This window comes from Glycine max, chromosome 15, assembly GCF_000004515.6.
Source record: "Glycine max cultivar Williams 82 chromosome 15, Glycine_max_v4.0, whole genome shotgun sequence".
NCBI classification, from domain to species: domain Eukaryota; kingdom Viridiplantae; phylum Streptophyta; class Magnoliopsida; order Fabales; family Fabaceae; genus Glycine; species Glycine max.
Window position 1 is genome coordinate 10975108 of NC_038251.2, and position 22556 is coordinate 10997663.

Sequence of the window (22556 nt, forward strand, 5' to 3'; positions counted from 1 at the left end):
ATATTATGGTACTTTTGCGTTAATTATTATTTAAATTTTGCTATTTTATTAACAGGCATGATCAGAAAAGATCCATCAATAAAAGTTTCTTTGATTCAAGAGGGGATAAACAATGAATTTGCCTATAAGGTGTCGTACAAAGAAGCTTGGATGGCGAAACAAAAAGCCATTGCACTTGAATATGACAATTGGGAAGAGTCTTATGCGAAACTTTCGTCGTGGCTAACGCACATTCAAAATCATTCTCCCGGATCCTATTTTCAAATACTACATGACGATTTTGTTGTTAGGAATACGGTTAGTCGCGAACACCGTCAGTTTCATAGAGTGTTTTGGACTTTTGGTCAATGTAAAGAGAGTTTCAAGTATTGTAAGCCAATCATATAGGCTCAAGTGATTCTCTCTTGCTCTTGTGGTGGAAATTGATGTTCTTTTGGTGGACCATGTGACACAGGCTCAGTGATTCTCTCTTGCTCTTCCAATAAAATCGTTATTTTCTCCACATAAGGCACGAGATCATCAACTGTCCATGTATTCCTCCCTTGAGGAGACACCATGTATTGTAATGTCTCTGTCACTTCAACCTGCAATTATTAGGGTCAACAAATTAATGATCATGATTTAAAAAAAAAAGCAAATTTGAAGTTAAATATTTAAAAAACAAAAACATACCAATGTAGCTGTGTTTGCATTTTTTGGGTCAACAAACATCTTTGTTTTTCGCCTATACCAGACCATGTAGTCGGAGTTAAAGTTCAATAGGCCCTCTTGTTGAGGATAACCATCAACCCTACACTCAGCTCGATTGTTCCATTGACTGATCATTGGGGCGAACAGTTGTCCCCAATTTTCATCTTGTTTGCTTTTTAGCGTTATGCCATGAATATTTAGGGGTTGTGAAGGACACCCGGGAATAGGTTGTTGCATTTCAAATTGTCTCAAAACTTTATCGGGTTGGTGCCACTCAACAACTTAGAAACAAATGAGTGGCACCACACCGCGCACCATGCTACACTTCCAATCACACAAATTGGAGGCAACGCTGACATAACAGTTGTTGTATAAGGCTCCCACAAAAACTACAAATAACAACCTAGTTGTTAATTTTCACTGAAACATGATATATTATTTATTATTTAACCACCAATACATTATGATGTTCTTACCTCATGTCGTTTCATGATATCCAATTTGCGACGAAAAATTATTAGATCATCATTGCCAATATGTTGATTTCCACGTCGCAACCACCTAAAAAAAATATGAAATCATCATTGCCGACACATTACATTATTAATTATTTTCAAATGAAATTAAATTTTCTAAACAACTAACCTATGTCCGAGTGATTTATTTTCTATTACAGGAGAAGTTCTCTTTGGAGCCAAAGTCGTGCATCGTTCCCATGCCCACATTTGGATTAAGATGCATTTACCTCCGATTGATTTAGTTTTGTAGTCGGTGGCACTGCACATCTCTCTATATAAAAAAGCAAGCATGGCAGGTCCCCATGCATACGTGCTGTTCAAAGTCACGTAAAAATTGCAAGTACCATAGGGAAATTTTGCTAATGCCTTTGTCAACAAATAGGACACCTCCTATGAATCTAAGGATCCATGCACGGGTAAACCTTTCTAGTTGTTGTACGTTACCGTCATGGTTATTCAATTGCGAAAAATGGTGAGTCAGCCAACTTAATTTAACCACACTACCTTGAATTTCACCTTCCTGTGGTCTGACTCCTAACAATTCTTCACATGAATCAGCCCAATCAAGATTTGTTGGACCAATTAATGGTGCCCCATCCACATGGAGACCTAATAAAATTGAGACATCTTGAAGAGTAATCGTACACTCCCCGCATCTCATGTGAAATGTATGTGTTTCGGGCCTCCATCTTTCTATCAAGGCACTAATTAATGCCGCATTTATTTTTAGGTATCCTATTTTCATTATCCAGTAAAAGCTAGATTGTCGAAGTAGATGAATAATTTCCTCTGGTATTTCTTCCCGTCCTGGATAAGTGGGGACAACTCGTCTGATATGCAATTTCCTATCTTCTTCCCCATTCCAAATATGTTCTGAAACATGCTTAGGTTGCATCCATAATACATCAGCACCATCAATTGGACCCGACTTAATTTGTATATTTGATGAATATGACGAGGAAGATTCCATTGATACTACAAAATAAAATTGAATACAATAAATTCACAACAAAATTTATACATTAAAAAAATTAAGTACACTTACAAAAAAATTAATTAAATATATATACCAAATAATTAAAATTTGAATAAATAACAGAATACATATATTTGAATAAAATAAAAAATTATATGATATAAATAATAAAATTTAAATTTATTCTCCAAATACATTAAAATACATGCAAAACTTAAATATATTTTAAAATACTCTACAAATAACAAAATTTAAAATACATAGATAAATTTAAATAAATGACCAAAAATATTTTTCAATTAGCAAAATTTAAATTAAATAACATATACTATACAAATTAATTAAAATAAATCTAAAAATTACTATGAAAACAAAAATTTAAACAATAATAATGTATACTATACAAATAAATTAATAACCTATCATATATTTGAATAATAACTTAAAATTACTAAACTAACTAATATTAACATATTAACTAAAATTAACATAACCTATATATAACACAAATAATACCATACAAATATAAAAAACCTAAACCAAATAATAATAATATACAAACTAAAATTAACGTAACATATATATAAGATAAATAATAACATATAAATTTAAAAAACCTTATTTATATATAAATTTTAAAAATTTATATATAACTCTTATTTAACAATTTATATATAAATTTTACTCTTATTTAATTGTTTAAAATTCTAGTGTGTTAAGATTTCCATCTTTTTCCCCACAAATCCCGTTTTTTTATTTTTTAAATCAAAATTTCATTTTTCTTCTAAAATCTCAATTACCTGTACTCTCAAAATAATATTTTTAAGCTGTTCTTTAAATTTATTCTTCTCACTCTAAGCTATTTATATTTTTATTTATTTAAGCTAATTACATATTTCTCTGTAAAAAACCTAAACAAAATAATATTACAAAATCAACTAAAACTAACCTAACCTATGTATAATGCAAATAATAACATATCAACTAAAATAATATATATATATATATATATAAAACACAAATAATATTAATATTTTAAGTCACTACAGGTAAAATTTTAAGCTCAGCTAATTAGCATATATATATAAAACTAATAATATCATACTAATTTAAAAAATCTAAACAAAATAATATTAACAAATTATATAAAACTAACTTAACATAAATAATAACATATATCTTAAAAATTTAACCTAAATAATATTAACCTATCAATTAAAATTAATTTAATATATATTTAAAAATATGAGTTAAAAAATACTTACCACAAGAGGAACTACACACAAGTAAGAGGAAGCACAAGGAGGAGGAAAGCTTTTCACTAACAGAAGCCAAACAGACACTCACAATATTAGGTGGTACGTGAAGGAGAGCGTGACTGATGATCCATTTCAATGGCTTTTTATAGGGAAAACGAAATTTTTTTTAAAAGCTTATCGCCATTGCAATTGGCGAGACCTGTTGCAATTTGCTCTGAAAAGCCGCTGCTCCCGCTGCTGCTATGCTGTTCTGCTGCTCTGCTACGCTGCTGCTCTGCAAGGCTGACCCTGGCCTGGCCAACTCGTGACCAGCTGGCACGAAATCGCCATTGGTGCTGGCGAGTCCACTGCCACGTGGACCATCCATGGAGGACTCGCCATTGCTGCTGGCGGGTTGCCTTCATCCTGGAAATACTTTTAGAACAGACCCATCCTGGTAATTTGTTTGTAAAACCAGCCTTATTAGGGCAATTTGCCGTTTTCTTAGCTTTTCCTTTTCCAGGCATATTCCTATTCCCCTTTCCTTTCCTCATTACAATGCTTGCTCTTTTGCTATGACTAACGACCTTACTTTCTCCAGTTTTGACCCACATTGTCGTTTTTGTACTTTTCATTCACTACTATGTGTTTGAAGCTTTGCCTATTTATTGTAACTTGTGAGTTTGTGTTATATATTTCTTTTTGCCAGAATAGATGAAGCAACATTGCATTGTTGTGTTGTGTTGTGTTGCCTCTGGGGTACCATTGATGGGGTTTGTTTGCATAAATCTTAATGATGTGTAATTGCTTGCTGATTTTACCATAGGTGTGTGGCCATTGTTCTTCATTCCTCTGTTGTTCATAGAAAATGCACTGGTAACAGCCAATATTGAGTGATGTACTGATGTACAGTGCTGTTTCTGTAAATCTAATTGCTGTTAAAGCATGAAAAAAAATATATATCCTGGTAAAGTTTTGATTTTTGGTCATAACTTCTGGTTAAGAAACAATGGAAGAGACATTTGTTCCGTTTTGTGAAATTAAAAATGATCTTCAAGGGAGATTGATGTGTTACAAGCAAGACTGGATTGGTGGTCTCACGGCAGGCTTCAGGTACACCTTTCTTATGCTAGGAAAGATTTAACTTATTTTCTTAGGATAGTGGATTTTTATAGAATCTAATATGCTTGAATGAAGACAGAAAGGTTTTGGTTTAATTCAGTAAGTATTCCTTTAAATTACTGCACTTGTAAGCTGTTCCTGGTAACTTCATACTTCTCTTGTTTGGAATGTTAACTTGGTGCTTGAACTGCTGTTTCTCAGGATGTTAGCCCCTACCACGTATATTTTCTTTGCATAAGCAATTCCTGTTATTTCATTTGGAGAACAGTTGGAAAGAGACACGGGTACTTTACATGTTACTCATATCCCATACTTGGGTTTTATCCATGTATGGAATCTTTTTTTTTATGATAAGATAGGTAATTAGATAAATGAAGAGATAGCGATATAGTTCACCTCAAATTTGATTTACTGTGTTCCAAAAATTTCCAGATGGAGTACTCACTGCAGTGCAAACATTAGCATCTACTGCACTGTTTGGAATTATACACTCTATTATAGGAGGCCAGCCTTTGCTGATTCTTGGAGTAGCAGAACCAACTGTAATTATGTATACATTCATGTTTAACTTTGCTACAAGTAGACCAGAATTGGGTTCGAAACTCTTTCTAGCATTGACTGGATGGTATAGCCTCCTCACTTTCATATTTGAAGTGTGTCATCATTTTATCATTTTATGTTCTTAGCTATAATTTTATGAAGAGTTGCTGTGTGTATGATGCCTTATAAAAGAAACTTATCTTCCTCATGTATTTGATGTATGATCAGGGTATGCATGTGGACTGCCATCTTGTTGTTCCTACTGGCTATCTTAGGAGCTTGTTCCATCATCAACAGGTTCACTCGCCTAGCAGGGGAACTGTTTGGCCTTCTTATTGCAATGCTTTTCATGCAAGAGGCTATTAGAGTAAGAGACGTCTTTCTGTTTTCTTTGACAATACTATTTACTCATGAATTTTTCTAGTGCAAATTATTATGTGGTTCTAGCATGAAGTAATGAAAATATAAAATAATTTGATATAACATTGGAGGAAGATCAATTCAACTGATAATGGGTTTAACAGGGACTCATTCATGAGTTTCACATACCTGAGAGGGCAAACCTAACATCACCTGAGTTTCAATCTTCGTGGAGATTTGGAAATGGCATGTTTTCTTTGGTTCTGTACTTTGGCCTCCTGCATACAGCATTGAGAAGCCGAAAAGCAAGGTCTCGGTGATATGTATCAGGTAAGACTTTTGAAATTTTATAGAGATTCAAAATCATATATGCATTTGCATCATCAACATGATGTGACTTAACAAAATTTAAAATTTTCTTTCCCTTATGGTCATTTGCGGATTGTTGACAAAAGTTACAGAAATATTATATTCTTTCATTGAGATATGGATTCTTTGTTGCAAGAAGTATTTAACAGAAGTCAATAAGTTAATAAGTAGAAGTTTACATGGCACCAAATTTGGTCTGTAGAGTGAGGTGCTTGAATTTATGTATTTGATTTAATCCCTTCCCCATCCCTTTTGCTTCCCCTTTTAAGACCTCCTATGTGACAAAAATAAAATAAATTAACAGAAATTTGGCCTTAAAAGAGTAGTAGAATTAACATTTCATTATGATAGGGTTGCTTTCGATGTTACTTAGTTGACTTGCTGATCTGTAAATTAAATATTGCCAGAAAAGTATTACAAAATTTCTCTTTAAAGCTTAGAACCTTCTAAGATATGAACTTCTGTCTTAGTGAAAATTTTGTTGCTACTCCTAAAGTTAATTTTGTAAGATGATTTCTCTTAAATGCACGAAGAAAGAAAGGCTTGAACCCATAATACTTGAGCTTCTTGAATTTCTATAGATCTATCAAATTTACATCGAAATGGAAGTGGGTTAAATCTGATCAACAACAGACTAAGGATTTACTTTTTACTTAAAAATACCTGAAAAATTCTTTCAACTCATCTTTTGACCCTTTCCCATTATGTTTCAGTATCGTTCTTAGATTATTTTCCCCTTATCACAGGATGTTTACGAGGCTTCATAGCAGATTATGGTGTCCCATTGATGGTTTTGTTGTGGACTGCCATTTCTTATATTTCAGCTGGAAGTATTCCAAAAGGAATCCCTAGGCGTCTCTTCAGTCCAAATCCATGGTCATCTGGTGCATTTGAAAACTGGACTGTCATAAAGGCATGAGTTGTTAATATGTCCTAATTATTTTATATTAGGAAATATGATGATTAAATTTCTCTTTAATTTCTTATGTTCTCAGTTCTTCCATGGAAATTTTGATGACATATTCAAAATTATCAACAGGACATGCTGAATGTGCCAGTTCTCTATATTATTGGAGCCTTTATTCCAGCAACAATGATTGCTGTGCTTTATTATTTTGACCATAGTGTGGCATCTCAGCTTGCTCAGCAGAAAGAGTTCAACTTAAGAAAGCCCCCTTCCTTCCATTATGATTTGCTTCTATTGGGATTTATGGTACATGATACTCGTTGCTCTTTTTTATCCTTTGCTTATATAAAATTGCTTTGGTGCTTTGCCTTTTTTCTAATGCTCTTTGTTTTCCTTTCGAATTTGAGATGACATTGTATATGGCCTCCTGATTTGTTTGTGAACTGAATGTGGTCCTTGGTTGTGACACATTTGATATGTTATATTAATGACAGGTTATAATATGTGGTCTAATTGGAATTCCTCCGTCAAATGGTGTCATTCCACAATCTCCAGTGCATACCAAAAGTTTAGCTACATTGAAGCACCAGGTAGACATTAATTACGAATGCAGATTTCCTGTTCTCTCATTTTATAGAACTTTACTGTGACAAATGTTGCCAATACACTTTCATTACTACAAATTTAGGGGGACCTAGAACTTGGAAGTAGAAAGTGGAAACAGAATATATAATAATTACTTGTGTGCTGCTGCTATCTTCATAGTTACTTTTGGGTGATTCAGTTACTTAGAAACCGGCTTGTTGCAACAGCACGAAGTTCTATGAAAAAGCTAGAAAGCTTGGGACAAGTATATGGAAGTATGCAAGATTCTTACTGGCAGATGCAAACCCCTCTAGTTCACCAGGAACCTTCCGCGAAGGTATGTGGAGATTGTGGTCTTTTTATCACTCTCCCTTTTCCCTTTCACCTATATGACATGATCACTGATAACAGTTATCTGGCATATAATTCCGAAGTTCTGCTTTATGTTTTGAAAGTCCCCTATTCTAAAACTGATGCAAAGAGAATCTTCCATCATTCATTGTTTTAATGGTTTAACTGAACATTTTTCTATATTTTCTCTAGTTCAAACAAGTAGTGGCATATCATGTTATCATCAACCCTTGCCTAAACTCTTTTTGACAGGGACTTAAAGAGTTGAAAGAGTCAACTATTCATTTGGCGTCAAGCATGGGGAGTATAAATGCCCCAGTTGATGAGTCAGTATTTGACATTGTGAAGGAAATTGATGACTTATTGCCTGTTGAGGTCAAAGAAGAACGTGTGAGCAACCTGCTCCAATCTTTCTGATGGTAGGAGGATGTGTAGCAGCAATGCCTTTCCTGAAAATTATTCCAACTTCTGTACTTTGGGGCTATTTTGCTTTGATGGCCATTGAAAACTTACCTGGCAACCAGTTTCGGGAATGGATTTTATTAATTTTCATTGCTCCAAGTCGAAGATACAAGTATGAATATGATCTCAAACATTTCTTTTCTATTTTGTCTCCAGATAAGTTAGAGTTACATTCACTGACTCGCTGCTGCTTTTTTTTTAATTTTTATTTTCATTAATATTATAGAGTCTTGGAGGAGTGCCATGCAACTTATGTGGAAACCGTACCATTCAAGACAATTGCAGTATTCACAGCCTTCCAGACTGCTTACTTGCTTGTTTGTTTCGGTATCACTTGGGTGCCAATAGCTGGGGTTCTATTCCCATTGATGATCATGCTTCTGGTTCCTGTAAGGCAATACATTCTGCCCAAGTTTTTCAAAGGAGCACACCTTCAAGATTTAGATGCTGCAGAATATGAAGTACCTGCTTTACCATTCAACTTAGTGGCTGTAAGTATTCAATACTAGAGCCAAGCTCACTTTTTTGATTTAGCTATATGCTAGGTTTTTTTTTTCTCATGGTAAAAAAAAGAAGGAATGAATTCAAACTATTTCTACCTTTACATTACGGAATTTCATTACACAAATGACATTGGTATCATTAGTTGCAAGTAGTTCTTTAATCATTTAGATTTCATATGAACACTCCATGTTCATAACTACTTGAGGTCAAAGCATGACTTAGGCTCCTTTTTTCCATGTTTGCTCTTTATGTGCAGGAAAGGGACTTGAGCAGGACAGCTTCCTTTGCAGATTATGGAGAGGTTTTAGATGGAATAGTTACTAGAAGCTGGGGCGAGGTTAAACGTGTTTGCAGTCCAAAGGTGATGAAATCCACTCCAAACATATCCCAAGAGTTAACAAGTGCAAGGTTCCCAGATAAAATATACAGCCCTCGGATGAGCCATCTCAGAGGAAACCAAAGCCCTCGAGGTGTTGGCAGAGGACCATTTAGCCCTGCAGAAGTTAGGCCATCCAATTTGAGGAAAGGTGGTTGAACAATGAACACTGATGCATCCTTTTGTTAGTAATTATGCCTATAATACAAGGATTGCCAGCAAAGGTGGCATGCCCCCCACTCATTTTAACCTGATTCTTGACAAAGGCAATTGCTACAATATAAATATTCTAGTGCAGGAATTTGTAACAAGAGTGGTTAATGTCTATGATTAAAAAAGGAAAAAAGTTGTTAAAATGGTTTATGTCTATGATTTGTTAGTTAATGCAATTATGGAGTCATTCAAATGCCGCCACCTTATCAGCTGTTTATCGGATACAAGGTCTCGGTAAATCTGTCACTGTTCAAATCAGAATAAACCACTAAAAGTAATCATTCATTTAAAATAATTATAAGGGGACAGCCTGAAAAAGACATTTTGCGGACGTTGAGTAAGTTGTTATTAACGAGCAAAAGCAATTATTCTAACCACAAACTAGATCATTATCAACCTAACAAATGATCTATTAGAGAGTTAATCACTTATGCTATCGATATAGAAGCTTTGGGATTTACAGTAATTTATCTACTATTGACATGTGAACTTTTGAGTTTTTTAAAAATTAATTATTCATTTGGTTCATATAAATTTAAAAAGCTTTTTCTTTTAGTCTCTGTTTAAAAATTTCTTTTCAATTTTTACACGTATCATTTTTAATTTCTTTTAGTTCATGCACATATCATTTTAATTCATATGACAAGGACTAAAAAAAATTAACAACTATATGTATAGAAACTAAAAAGGAATGGTGTTAATTATAAAGGTTAAAAGAAAAAAGCTTTTATAACCCTAAGGACTAAACAAGTAATTAAATTTTTTCTAGATATACTAGATCTCAATAATGTCTCGTTTATATCCTCTCTATATTTCTTTCCCCATCTCCAACTTTGTTTTATGATGTGCCCTTCACTTTGAAGGGGAATTGTGCATGAGGCATCTTATTATTCCTAGCATTCGCCATATAATTATTGGTTCATGGCAGAAAAAATTCTCTACATAAAACTAAAACTTTCGCGAGACACAACTCTTGACGCTGTTTTTGACTAATGGATTTAGAAAGTCGCACAAAATGTTCAAGGAAAGTAACTCTTAAGCTTCCATTCCTCGGTATGCAAGACGAGTCATTGAATAATACAAACCTTATTCCATCTTAGATTCATTAGACTAGAAAAGGAATCAACCGAATGGTTTTCTCCCGTCACTTTCGAAGAATTGCTAAAAAATAATGTCAAGATGTTGAACCGAGACAACTGAGATAACAACTGGTTAATCACGTTTATTGTAACTAGTATGACTCATTGACCATCTGTCACTAACCCTTCAACTCCAACATCTTGGCTTGGTTTGACTGTAAAAGGCTTTCCTCTTCTTTTTTTTTTTTTCAAAAGGAAAAATCATTCAGAAATGCTTAAATACTCTTCATGGAGAATATAAAACTCACATAAATGTGAAAAAAGTACAAAAAGGCAAGAATTCTTTTTTACCAACCTTTAAAAATTAAAACAATCCAGCTTTCAGAAACTCACAAATGACAATCCCTTGAAGTCAGAGACTGTAGAAATGTATTATGTGTGGAAAATTGGAACCTAATAATAATGCAGTCTCTTGGCTTAGATTTCGACTTTGACATCTTTGTCGTGTATCATACACAGGGCCTTCTCAATGTAAACAAAAACTAAAATTGAAAAATAAAAAAAGCCATACAGATCAGTGTTATTTCTTCAAAGGCTTATTAGTTCTACCCTGGTACAAATGTAAAAAAAAAATCATCCAAGAGGAGGCAGGGTTCTGGATTCATAAGCTGCCAAATCTTGAATTGATAGAGACACTGAATCATTTGGTACAAAGTAGAAAGTAGTTTTAAGAAACTTGAGAGCACTATTGATATGAAAAATAGCACCAGCTTAAAAGCCACCGTCCTATTTCTCACAATTGTTTTAAATAACATTTTAACATAACCAATAACCATCATAAAACCTTGGAAGGCTTTTTTTTTACATACGTGATCTGCCAAACCTTGCATTGATGGACAAATTGAATCATTTGGGATAAAGCAAATTAGGTTGTTTGCTCTTGCTAAATTTAGAACCTGTCATTTGCTCTGACTCATACAATATGTGATTGATAAGCCCCCTTGCAGCACTGCAAAAACAGAAACCAAACTACGATTAAGTAATTAAACATAAATTACACACAGTTAGCACGTAGACAAAAGAAAAATATTGCAGCTGATGAAGGGCAAAGGAAGCAAAGAAAAGGGAAAACAATAGGAATAAACATGTGCAAAATAAATGCAATATACCGGAGCCAAGCTTACCCATCCTTTAACTTCTGAATCTTCTCGGGATCTGTCTCATGCATGTGTTTCTTAAACTGTTGTCTCACCATATCAACAAGAAGCTCCGTGTTATGTTTCTGCAACAGCAAGCAGGCATACAGCACAATAAGTTTCACACATCTTAGTCTCATCACATATGTAGACTAAAAATATTTAGGCCTTGTTTAGATAAACTTCTCTATAAATACTTATAAAAGAAGAAGAAAAAAATATATTCAAACTATAAGTTAGAAACAACGTATACACCTCAGCCATGGAAGAGTTCGACGAAAGAACTTCTACAAAAGTTGGAATGCACAAGTTAATTTTAACTTACGAGAGAATTTTAATTCATTCTACATTCTTATTTTTTCTCCTAACTAAGTGTTGAAGGAAAAAATTATCCAAACAGGACACAACAAATACAGTGCTTCAGCAAAAAGGGTGCATTACTAGCATAGAAGCACAAGGACAGCAACCTCAATGCAGAAGCACACCATGACGATGGATGAAGAGAGCTTCACAACTCACAAGCATAAAAAGAAAAGATGAAGTAAAATAATGCTGAGTACTCAGAGGACCAAAATTTGCCAAACCTGTTAAATCTCAAAATCTAAACTTTAGAAAACATACATCACAAACAAATTCACCATGGTGGGGGTTCCCATATATATTGTATTTAAAATTATGTTGACTACAAGTGAATCTGATTGAAAGGAAAATATAGAGAATGGCGTACCCGATGACCAATATACTTAGCTCTTCGCAGGCATTCACGGTAAAGCTACAAAACAAAAAGCCATAAAAGTAAAAAAGAGATTTTTTAAAAAAAGGAAACAAATTGAAAGAGAAACAGAGGAGTAGAAGGGGGGTTTGATTGAATTGGAGAAGAAAGGAGGTTTGGTGAGTGAGAGACTGACCCTAATGGCATTGTTGGCGAGCTCAGGAGGAAGTGCAGTTTGAAGGGACGGCATGTTCAAAACGACGGGATAGAGTCTGCGAAACAAAAAAACACAGAAGCAATTCATCGAACAGTTAGGAGGCACAAAAGCGAACGTGACTTAGTGAACAAATTGGGATGGTGGGCACTTGCCTGACACTGATTATGAGGATCAACTAGTTCTGAGTCCACCGCGGTGTCTCTACGACTACGAGCAAAGCAAAGGAGCAGAGAGACTCTTCTGCGTTTGCGATCCGTGCGAAACGACTCGGCGTTTTTACGATACTACAAATACAGACAAAACAGAACAAGACTGCTTTCCTATTCCAATTAGGAGTGATTAGCAAAAAAGCCCAAACCAAAATGGGTGTTGCTACTGACACTACCCACATGGGTACCTTTTAGCTATATTCCGAAATTACCCCTTGAACGAAAAAACACAATAGAATCGTGTTTCTATTATCTATATTGGGGTACAAAAACAAATAACAATGGAAACATAATTTGTGGTACAAGAATGTAATGAAATCTGTATTTTTGTTGCAAACATGAGGGTACAAAAAAATAAGCAATGAAAATATGATTGCCATGCACAATATATAACGACAGAAATATAATTCTACTGCATACAGAATCATACTTTTGTTGATGACTAACATCAACGATTTTGACCACCATCCCAAACACGGGGGAAGGGGTGCACGGATCTAGGTGTAGACGTCAACATTAGTGGATCAACGAGGGGGTGAGGAGGACAAGGATGGGGTTGCATCGTGGTGGTGGAGGATGGGGTGGGGTCGCATGTGGCCAATTCCTAGCACACACCCCCCCATTGGATTGGTCGGGTTGTGGGTGGTTCAAGCGGATTTTTGGGTGCATTATCAAAATCTTCACTTTTTTCTCAATTTTTTCAAAGTCTATAGACTATTGTGTTTGAATTAGCTTTACAGTGAAAAATAATTAATTAATTTTTTATAATGAAGACAAAATAACAAATAGTTATTTCTATTTTTTTTATTGTATTATCATAATTTTATAGGGTAGAATTGATTCTTATTTGTTAACACAACTAAAATTTGTCAATAATAAAAAAAAAAACTATTAAGTGGGTCATGATTCTAGAATATTTAACATTGTGCAGTACATGATTATAGGTTGCCCGGATTCCATAGCCTCTAAGCACTGCCACTTCTTCCACCCTTTCTTTTAGCCTTGTTCTTTGTATTTCCAACTTCATTGACTAAAATACTATTTGCTTTCTTATTACCAACTTATTCAATCCATAACACTAATTTGTTTGTTACTGCATTATTTGGTTATTAGTTGTTACATTTATCTTCTACTCAACAAAGAGGGCAATGGGCCATGTGAATGTAGTTAACTTATAATTTTGTACAGTGCTATATGCAAGCCAAATCATTGTCAGTAATTTGACACAATTAAGGCTTCTACTCAATGACTGCTTTGCTCCTGAATAAGACATGGATTGTTTTTCTTTCTTTGTTGTTGCTGCCTGAAGTCTCTAATGTGATGTTCCAGCGGGTAGTTAGTTTTGGGGTTTTGGCCCCTTTGTTTAACTAAAATAAAATTCAGTGATTCCTTATATGGAGGCGTACGTGTCTCTATGTGACACAATTAATTAGAGGTGTTTATTTGTTTATTCCAACCATTGAGTTCTAAAATTGAACTAAACTATTTGAATAGATCCGGTTTAGTTTATATATTTTTGGATTCAAACCAAATCCATCTAATGAAATTCAAATATTTGAAGTCTACTGACATGTTACTCAAACCAATTAATCTAAATTATTTCCCTTTTTTTTTATAATAATCCAAATCATACTCTTGACTAAAGAGATGGTTATTAGAATCGATTAACTTGAACTTATATTATAAATCTATTTTATTTTTGTTTATAATATCATTTATCAAACAATCTCACTAGTTTATTTTTTTAAGTTAGTTTATTAGGTTTTCAAAAATATGGAAAATCCAACTAATTTTTTTATTGGTTTAAATTTTTCTCTCCTAAATCCAAGCTAAATTTATTTGTAATAACCTCCGCTGTGAACTTCATATCTTAAATTTAAACTCATTTGATGTAAAACCTAATTTGATATTTAAACTATCCGCATATGATATATTTTTTAATCCGTAGGAATCGAATATAATATTAAAAAGGAATCGAATATAATATTAAAAAATTTATAACAGCGCATTCTTGTTGAACCAACTTACTTAGATTCCCAACCTGTCATATATATATATATATATATACCCAATCAAGCTATTAATACAATCTAGGTCCCAAAAAAGAGATTGAATTCTATATCTCGTAACTCATCACACACTAGGGGAAACCCCAAATAGGGACGAATCCTAAGTAAAAAAAACATAAATAAGACCACAATCACAACCCACAACAATGGCCCTCTCTGCTCTACGAGTGTACTATATGATATATGATAATGATAATATACCTCCAATATGAGCAACAACAAATTAATGTGGCATGTTAACTCCTACAATCATATGCTGAGAGCTCCACAACTGTATCAGGTTCACCTTCTCTTAAGCAATCAAGTGGGGGAATAGTCATGGTCTCTTGAGTTCCATAAGCATTCCAGCAAAAAGGGTCATCTAGTAGCTCCCCTTCGTATGGCAAAAGCTCAATCTCAGAGAGTGTTATGTTAGTGCAAGCCACAGTGTCACTGCATGCAAAGTGTATAGGAGGTGTTCTCACATCATAAGTACCCTTTATGTTCCTATACGTCACATCGTTTACATGCACAGCTGAAGTTTGGTTGAGACACTCCTTGGACATGCAATAGTATTGGTCAATGATGATGCAGTTCCTCACATTCTCCATTTGGATGTTCTCAAATCTTAGGCCTGTCACTGAGCCCGTTCCACCTTGCCATGTCTTGATCCTGAGGCCATTGTCTGATTCCTTTATGATGGTGTTGCGAACCGTTAAGTTTGAGACACATGCCTGGGAGTTGTGCACTCCAAGGCTTCCAATGCTGTGGAAATGAAATGACCATAGTAAGCATTTGGTGAAAAATGCTGAATTTAGCATTGTATGAAATTGGTACTGTCCAAATAGGCTTTGGTATGTCTAATTAAAGAAAAGGAATAAAATGTTCTGCTATGGAATCATGAGGGGACATAAATGAAGAAACTGTTGCCATATTAATGTTGGACAGTTTGAACTTTGAACTGTTCCAACTGTGAAAGTAATATAGTTATATAGATCACTAAAAGAAGAAAAATATATAAATAACTCCTGTGATCCTGCCTTTTAGGAGGGATCATTTAAAGGTGAAAGTTTTAATTTTTGTTGTTGAAGATTAGTTGGAATCTTGGGGTACAACTTGGAGGGTTACTACACTCATGCCATTGGTGGAAGTCACTTTTCATTAATTTTGCTTTTAGAAATGGTTCTAGAATCAGTAATCACAACCGAGATAATACATCATACTGTCACTAATATCAAGCGTCAATTGGGTTTATTTATTTATTTTATTTGTACATTAATCATCTTTAATGAGTAGTTAATACAAATAATTAACAACTCAATTTAACTTCAAATTAAGATTATGTAACATACCTAATACCATGGGTAGGAGCACAAGTAACACCCTCTATGTCCACATCGGAGCACCCGGGTCCAATTGAAATGCAATCATCACCTGTTCAAAATTTACATTATTCTAAACTACTTTTCTGACATTTATAAAAACAGAACCAAACTACTATATAAAAAAAGTGAGACATTGTTCTTTAGTTTTTTTTACCATTGCTTATCATGGAGTTATATATCCCAACACCTCTTGTATTTCCTAGGTGGATTCCATCAGTATTGGGACTGAGTTTAGGCGAAGAAATTGACAACTTATCGATGAGTACTCCTTGGCAACCATCGAATTTGACGTGGAACATGGGACTGTTCTGAATTTTCACCCCACTCAGCACCAAATTGGAGCTCATGAAGAACCGTATCATCTATAATTGAAAAGAAACAATTCTAAGACAGTTCATGGGGGTGAAAAAAAATGTATAAAGAGTTCTGAGTAGTTCACTCACTGTAGGGCTATCACATGGTCCTGATACAGTTTTTCCATCGGGACCCTGAAATGCCATTTTATACATTAGCATTTAGTTTTAGTTCATTCAAAATTAAATCAAAACAACAATAACGGAATGGTGAAAATGTTATTATTAGATATGCTTGGTGAAATGATTAATTACCCTGTGAGGTTTGCAAGGAAGATCCCACCACTGTTCTCCATTGCCTTCTATGGTTCCTTTCCCAGTAAGAGTCATTTGATCAAGTCGATAGAACACAAGCCATTGACTGTGGCTATCTTCCTTAGGCCAACATTCTGGTCCATCTGGTGCCATTAGAGTACCATCCACCTATTTACATTACAACCTTTTTAGTGAGCTACATTAGTAATATAGAAACAGAACACCAATCAATCATACAATTGAACCTGACACCACATCCAACTCAAAATCTTAAGGCATTATGTATGCAAGTCATTGCTACTTATATCATGTCACTCAATATGTTCATCTTTATTCATTGTGGAACTTTTTACTCACATTTGCAATCCAACATATATGTTATAAAAAGAAAAATGATGTGAAGAACTAGAAAATTGAACAAGCATTCTTACTTGAAATACTAGTCCTGGCTTGCATGGACCTGTAAAGATAGTTGAAGTAATTTTGAAGCAGTAATCTTCTGGAACAAGAACAACCCCTGACTCCACTGCACAAGCTTCTTTCCATGCTGCCACGAATGCATCGGTGTCATCAGCTGAACCATCTCCAACTGCACCAAAGGACCTGACATCGAAAATGCAGCCTGAAGGGGAGTCCCCAGGAGGATCATTGGGATAAGGGTCAGAGGGAACACTTGGGGAATTAGAAGGGGGTGAAGGAGGGTCCTCTGGTGGTGTAGGGGACTCAGCAGGTGGATTAGGAGCTGGGGAATTTTTCTTCTGCCCCTTGTGATAGTGGTATCTTCCTTCCACATTATCCAAATTATGGATGAAAAGCATCATGGTGATCCATAAGATTAAAGACCAGTGAATGAGACTCATTGTTAGTCTCAAGTCTCTGAGTTTTTGACAATAAATTAACAATGTCTTCCACCAATGTGAAAGGTGAAACCTCAAATGTGATATCTGTGGATGAAAAATACAAAAAGTCCAGCTTCAGAAATGTTATATTGATAAAGATAAATGGAGGAGGTTAAACTAACTTGTAGAGGGTTGGAAGCAGATTGGCCTTGTAACAACTATCCTGAAGCAAAGGTTGTTATTTATACTCAAAACATTGAAGATATAGTTCATGAATATAAATTCTAAAGCATGAGGTGGACACGCGTTAAGCCATGGTTGATTCACTGTCTCAAGGAAACAGTTGGACAATTTTTAGAGGCCTTGGAGATCAATGTTCTGTAGTAACCCTGCCACGGTGTCTTTGTTCTCCAACCTCATTTATATGATCAGCTAAGCTTCTTATTTTATTTGTATCTGTTCGGTGTTGTGGTCCGTGACATGATACCTTCACTCTCTTCTTGCTTCTTGGACCTAGTTTACCACCACTAGTTTCTCTTTTGTATTTTATGAATTTGTTTTTAGGAACTGCAGTCTGGACAATTTTCAAAAAGTACATATGTTCAGCTCCTTTGAGGCTCAAGTTCTCTAGAAAATCGTGCTAGCACTAACCACAGTCCACACTTCTATTACTTTTTCTTCCTTTGTTTTTTTATTCCATTTCTGTTTATCAGCATTTCCTCTAATTAAGCTCTCACAAATAGAAATGAGTTACTAGTAATAGTCAAAGTTTATGGCATTTTGAGTTTTGTTTTGTCAACTGGTTACTTGCCCTAACAATGCATGTAAGTCAAACTTGTCTTTTAGTATTGTGATTTTATTTATAGAAAATGCTACAAGCCTATTACTGACAGCAATTAGAGCTCAGGTTAAAACACAAGATTAACAAGTTCTTTTCTAGTAATAAACTAGACCAAATATATTTGACCCTTTAAGAAAAAGAGTATTTTAGTATAATCTGTACACATGTTAAATTAGAATAAAAAAGAAATAGAAGCCAATGTGATATACTCTTTCAAGAAAATGATCAAAATAATTGTGAGAATGAAAATTGGTTTTTTAGCACATTTTGTCCGGTTATATGACATCTTTCTTTTGTAGTCACGATATGGATTGGTTTTAAATTAAAACAACATTCCCCCATCTTTCATGAAGTGGCCAAACCGACACATAAATAACACTATTGAGATATTCCATGGGAATTATAGCTATAAGTTAATTAGAACAAGATCTGTAAATAACAGAGTAGCAGATAGTAAATAAGAATAAAGCTAAGCATCGTACGTGGGAATCGTGAACATATGAAGCCACATTGGAAGCCACAAAAAACAATTGAACTTACATAATGAATCACAACCACCATTCTAGTTTGAGTTAAACAAAATTTATCTTTCCATGTTATGAATAAGAAACTTTCTCTTGCTTGCTAGATTAATCAACTAATAACTCTCTGATAAAGATGTTTTATTTTGTCATCCTTGGTGCATTCTACTTACTTCTAATTAAGGCAATTCAGGTATCATAGACTAATCAATGTACTGCTACACCCATTTATATTGCTCATTACCAAATTATTTGCTTGTTCGATTCTGATCACCAGCTAAAAAATGCACACGTAGACCACAGTGTGTGTGAGAAAGTTCCTTTGTTGACATTTATAATTGTAGAGGAATGGACAGGATGAGAGAGATTTTTATAATTAAACTTCTTTTGTTTGATTTAAAATTTTGAAAAGAAAGGGAGGGAAATAGAACTAAATTATCCATAACTTAAATGATTTTATTTTGTCCATTATTCTAAGGATATAATAATTTTATTTAGCTCCAATAAAAACTAAATAAGATGTTTATCACTCCTTTTCTTTCCCATCCTTCAAATCACAAATTACAATCAATAGTTCAATTAAAAAAATGTAGAAGAAAAAAATAACTACTAGAAGTGTAAAGATGGGGGAATGTGGTTTTAATTTAAAACCAATCCATATCGTGACTCTTTGTTGTTGTTTAGCTCATTGTGGCCATGAATTAGCAAGCAGCACACATTTGGTACGCGACAACATAATTAAGGCATTCACGGGTGGAATCAAACCCATATGATTTAATGCAAAAAGAAAAAAGAAAACATACATAATTAATTATACAGACACAGAAAGAGATAAAAAGTTAGGACACAGAAAATGACCCTCATAATAAAAACCAAGATATATCCCCCTATATCCATATCTCATACGTGACCACTTAACATTGAAAAATCAACTAGCTAGACTTTGTGATTCACCTGATGAAGAATGGTGCAATTTTTTTTCTTCTCTTTATCTCTGAGCTTTAATAACCATCCAATTAGGCAGTGAAGTTACATAACATGAAGTTGTAACTAAGCAAATAAGATTGCTTGTAAAATATTTGTATGGGTGGGGTTTTATATATAGGAAGAAAGTAGCAATGTGTAAAGAAATGCTGTGCATGCATTCACGTTTGTCTTAACCTGTCACGTGTGTACAATCACAGGGTGAGAGTTCAAAAACAAATCAACCATCGCAATTTCAACACAGCAACAAGTTTGTGACTAGAGAGATTCTGGGGGTGCACTTTTTTATGGTGCTCTGAGTTGACAGCATAGTTTGTGGCTCTCTTTCATGCCACGTGGCAAAGGGTTTAACACACGCGCCTCACTCGCAAACTTAGTGGTTCATGGCTTCAAAACGTGGATCCAATGCTAGCATGATTGATAGGGCACGAGAGAGAGAGTGTTTAAATGTTTTTATTTATTTACAAATGTTAGTGGTTAAAATATTAATTTTGTTAGCAGGAAAATTCAACCTGCTATATTTCTTCTCTTTTCTTTTTTCCTGGGAGAGTGTTAAATGCATTTATGCATCATATCACAGTTCCAACACAATGTTATGATCACATGCAGATTCTGCAGAAATTCAAGAAAGAGTGTGTGCGTGTGTTCTTTTTTCTTTGCTCTCACTTTGTTTGAGGACACATATGAGGAGGAGAAAGGAAGAGGGGACACGTGTTAGGTGGGAATTCACGGGGTGGAGTTTGTAGTTTGTGTCACGGGCGAATGGAAAAGGGGTTAATTAAAAAGTTAATTAATGAGATTAATTGTTTGTTCATATATATGGCTTTGTTTTTTAGGCTAACTGCAATTTTGAGACAGTGATGTGGACAGCATATATAAGAAGATCAGGAATAAAACACTGCATTCTGGTGTCTGATTCTGTGACCTGTTAAGTGTAAACCCATTAGTTTAATGTTAATCTTCTTTGCATTTGCTTTCATATCAGAGTTTTAATTAATTAAACACAAGCACCAAGAGGCTGAGATGGACCAGCTAGAGGAAATGCTGTTGGAGGGTTAGGTTTTCCAAGTTCACAGGGATTTTTGGCTACTCTATGCAACAAATCCAAGCACATGAAGGATATCTATTTTCTTTAATGAGTTTTGTCAACATCTGTGTTTAAAACAATTAAAAAATATATAAATATTTAAATGTAAAGAATTTAAAAGTAGTTAAAATAAATAATAAATATTGATTTTATTCTTCTCATGGTAAGGCATGTTTTGGCAAAAAAAAATATTATGGGGTTGATCTATGATTCAACAGCTCTTGAATTTGCTTAGGTTATTACAACGATCTTATAATATTGTATATGTTGACTATTGAACGAAAGCTAGCTCCAACTCACTTCCATCTCCTCGTGTTTATAAATATATGTATACTTCTTTCATTTTTTAATTTGATGTAAAAGGGGTTATTATTCACTATGGTTTTCAAAAATGGTAACCTGTTTTTTATTTTATTTTTTAAAATTAAGTGATATTTTTACAAATTAAATTTTTAAAATGATAACTTTATAACTAGGTAGTTCTTTCTTTAGTTGGTGTTAGTGAGATACAACAAAAATAATGTATTAAGTGTTTATGTGTGATGTTATTTGTTAACTTTTAGGGCCTAAAATTACTAAATGGCAATGTTTTTTAAGAACTAAAAGATAATGTTTGTAATTTGTAACACATTAGAGGAAAATTTTTAGATTAACTTTTCTCATGCACTAAGTTACAAAATTGTTATTCAGAAAAAGACTTCAGACTTTTAGACTATAGTTTTATTGTTGAATTGTCCGTATTTGGTAATCAAATTGTTATTCAGAAAAAGACTTCAGACATTTAGACTATAGTCTTTATGTAGAAGCTTCTTTCTTTGCTCTCTGGACAACATTTTGACCCTCTTATAATTTTCGATCCTCATACTTAAACTAGGTATATTATTTGCTTCTACCAGTGCAAAAATCAAATCATATTGAAAATTTCGGCTAGAGTTGGGCATGATGACTTCAGGTCGAGAGAAAACGTGTTGTTGTTATTTTCATCAATTTTTATTATTTTGATATTTCTCTAATCTCTAGTTAGGAAAACCCATATTCTTGTTTATCTGTGAAGTAACATTGTCTTGATTTTGATAACGAATTTGTAGAAGTTCTTGTGATGGCCTACTTTGACATGTCAAGTTTTCCTTATATGTATATGTTTTAACTATGTTTGCAGGGTGGTCTTGGTGGAGGGCCTAGTTTTGGTCGTGGTTCAGGTGGTTATGATGCACCAATTAATCCAAACATTCCTTCTTAAATATAATGTTATGTGCTCTAGTTTTTGCAATTTTGGCTGTCATTCGAGTTAATAGTAGTTGTTCCCCTCTCCCAATAGTTGTTCGATATGTCAGACAATTTACTTATTTGATTATTTATGCAATGAAGATTTTGATTGAGTGTCTGTTATAATAGGTTGACAATATTGTTTCTGTTGGATGATTGATGGTTTAGAAAGTGAAAATTGGTTGGGAAAAACCTTAATTTTTATTTCAAAAAGTAACTTATGTCTGATGGTTTATAAATTGTTGCGAATTTTTAAGATAGTAAATTTAACACGTGACAATATTCCCAGGGCGATTATTTAATAACAAAAAAAAACCAAAATCAAAAATCCTAAAAAAAGCAAAAGAAAAACT

At 34.0% G+C, this 22556-nt stretch overlaps 3 protein-coding genes and 1 pseudogene across 5 annotated transcripts; 1 reads left to right on the forward strand and 3 right to left on the reverse strand.

Moving 5' to 3' along the window:
* Nucleotides 1–116: 116 nt before the first annotated feature.
* Nucleotides 117–1185, reverse strand: LOC102661700 (uncharacterized). The gene is made up of 2 exons (XM_041010015.1): nt 673–1185; nt 117–584 (listed from the first exon to the last, which is right to left on the reverse strand). Exons 1-2 carry the CDS (start codon nt 925–927, stop codon nt 390–392), a joined length of 450 nt encoding a protein of 149 aa, XP_040865949.1. The 5' UTR covers nt 928–1185; the 3' UTR covers nt 117–389.
* Nucleotides 1186–3501: 2316 nt separating this feature from the next.
* Nucleotides 3502–9404, forward strand: LOC100784992 (boron transporter 1-like; annotated as a pseudogene). The gene is made up of 12 exons (XR_418342.3): nt 3502–4535; nt 4746–4828; nt 4977–5169; nt 5313–5451; nt 5609–5774; nt 6560–6726; nt 6853–7026; nt 7215–7310; nt 7505–7642; nt 7909–8230; nt 8345–8609; nt 8879–9404. The product of XR_418342.3 is annotated as a boron transporter 1-like (transcript).
* Nucleotides 9405–10846: 1442 nt separating this feature from the next.
* LOC100786927 (uncharacterized) lies at nt 10847–12721 on the reverse strand. Its single transcript, XM_003546251.4, has 5 exons — nt 12568–12721; nt 12395–12470; nt 12214–12258; nt 11475–11572; nt 10847–11299 (listed from the first exon to the last, which is right to left on the reverse strand). The coding sequence occupies exons 2-5, from the start codon at nt 12446–12448 to the stop codon at nt 11197–11199; spliced, it is 300 nt and encodes a 99-aa protein (XP_003546299.1). The 5' UTR covers nt 12449–12470; nt 12568–12721; the 3' UTR covers nt 10847–11196.
* A 1859-nt stretch (nt 12722–14580) lies between these two features.
* On the reverse strand, nt 14581–19936 carry LOC100785528 (polygalacturonase At1g48100). 2 transcript variants are annotated; one of them, XM_014768222.3, is made up of 7 exons: nt 19821–19936; nt 17097–17609; nt 16666–16833; nt 16501–16545; nt 16212–16419; nt 16025–16106; nt 14638–15437 (listed from the first exon to the last, which is right to left on the reverse strand). In XM_014768222.3, exons 2-7 carry the CDS (start codon nt 17523–17525, stop codon nt 14930–14932), a joined length of 1440 nt encoding a protein of 479 aa, XP_014623708.1. In that variant the 5' UTR covers nt 17526–17609; nt 19821–19936; the 3' UTR covers nt 14638–14929. The 2 variants fall into 2 exon arrangements, with proteins under 2 accessions (XP_040865950.1, XP_014623708.1); XM_041010016.1 differs by lacking the exon at nt 19821–19936 and having other exon boundaries at nt 14581–15437; nt 17097–17908.
* Nucleotides 19937–22556: the final 2620 nt, after the last annotated feature.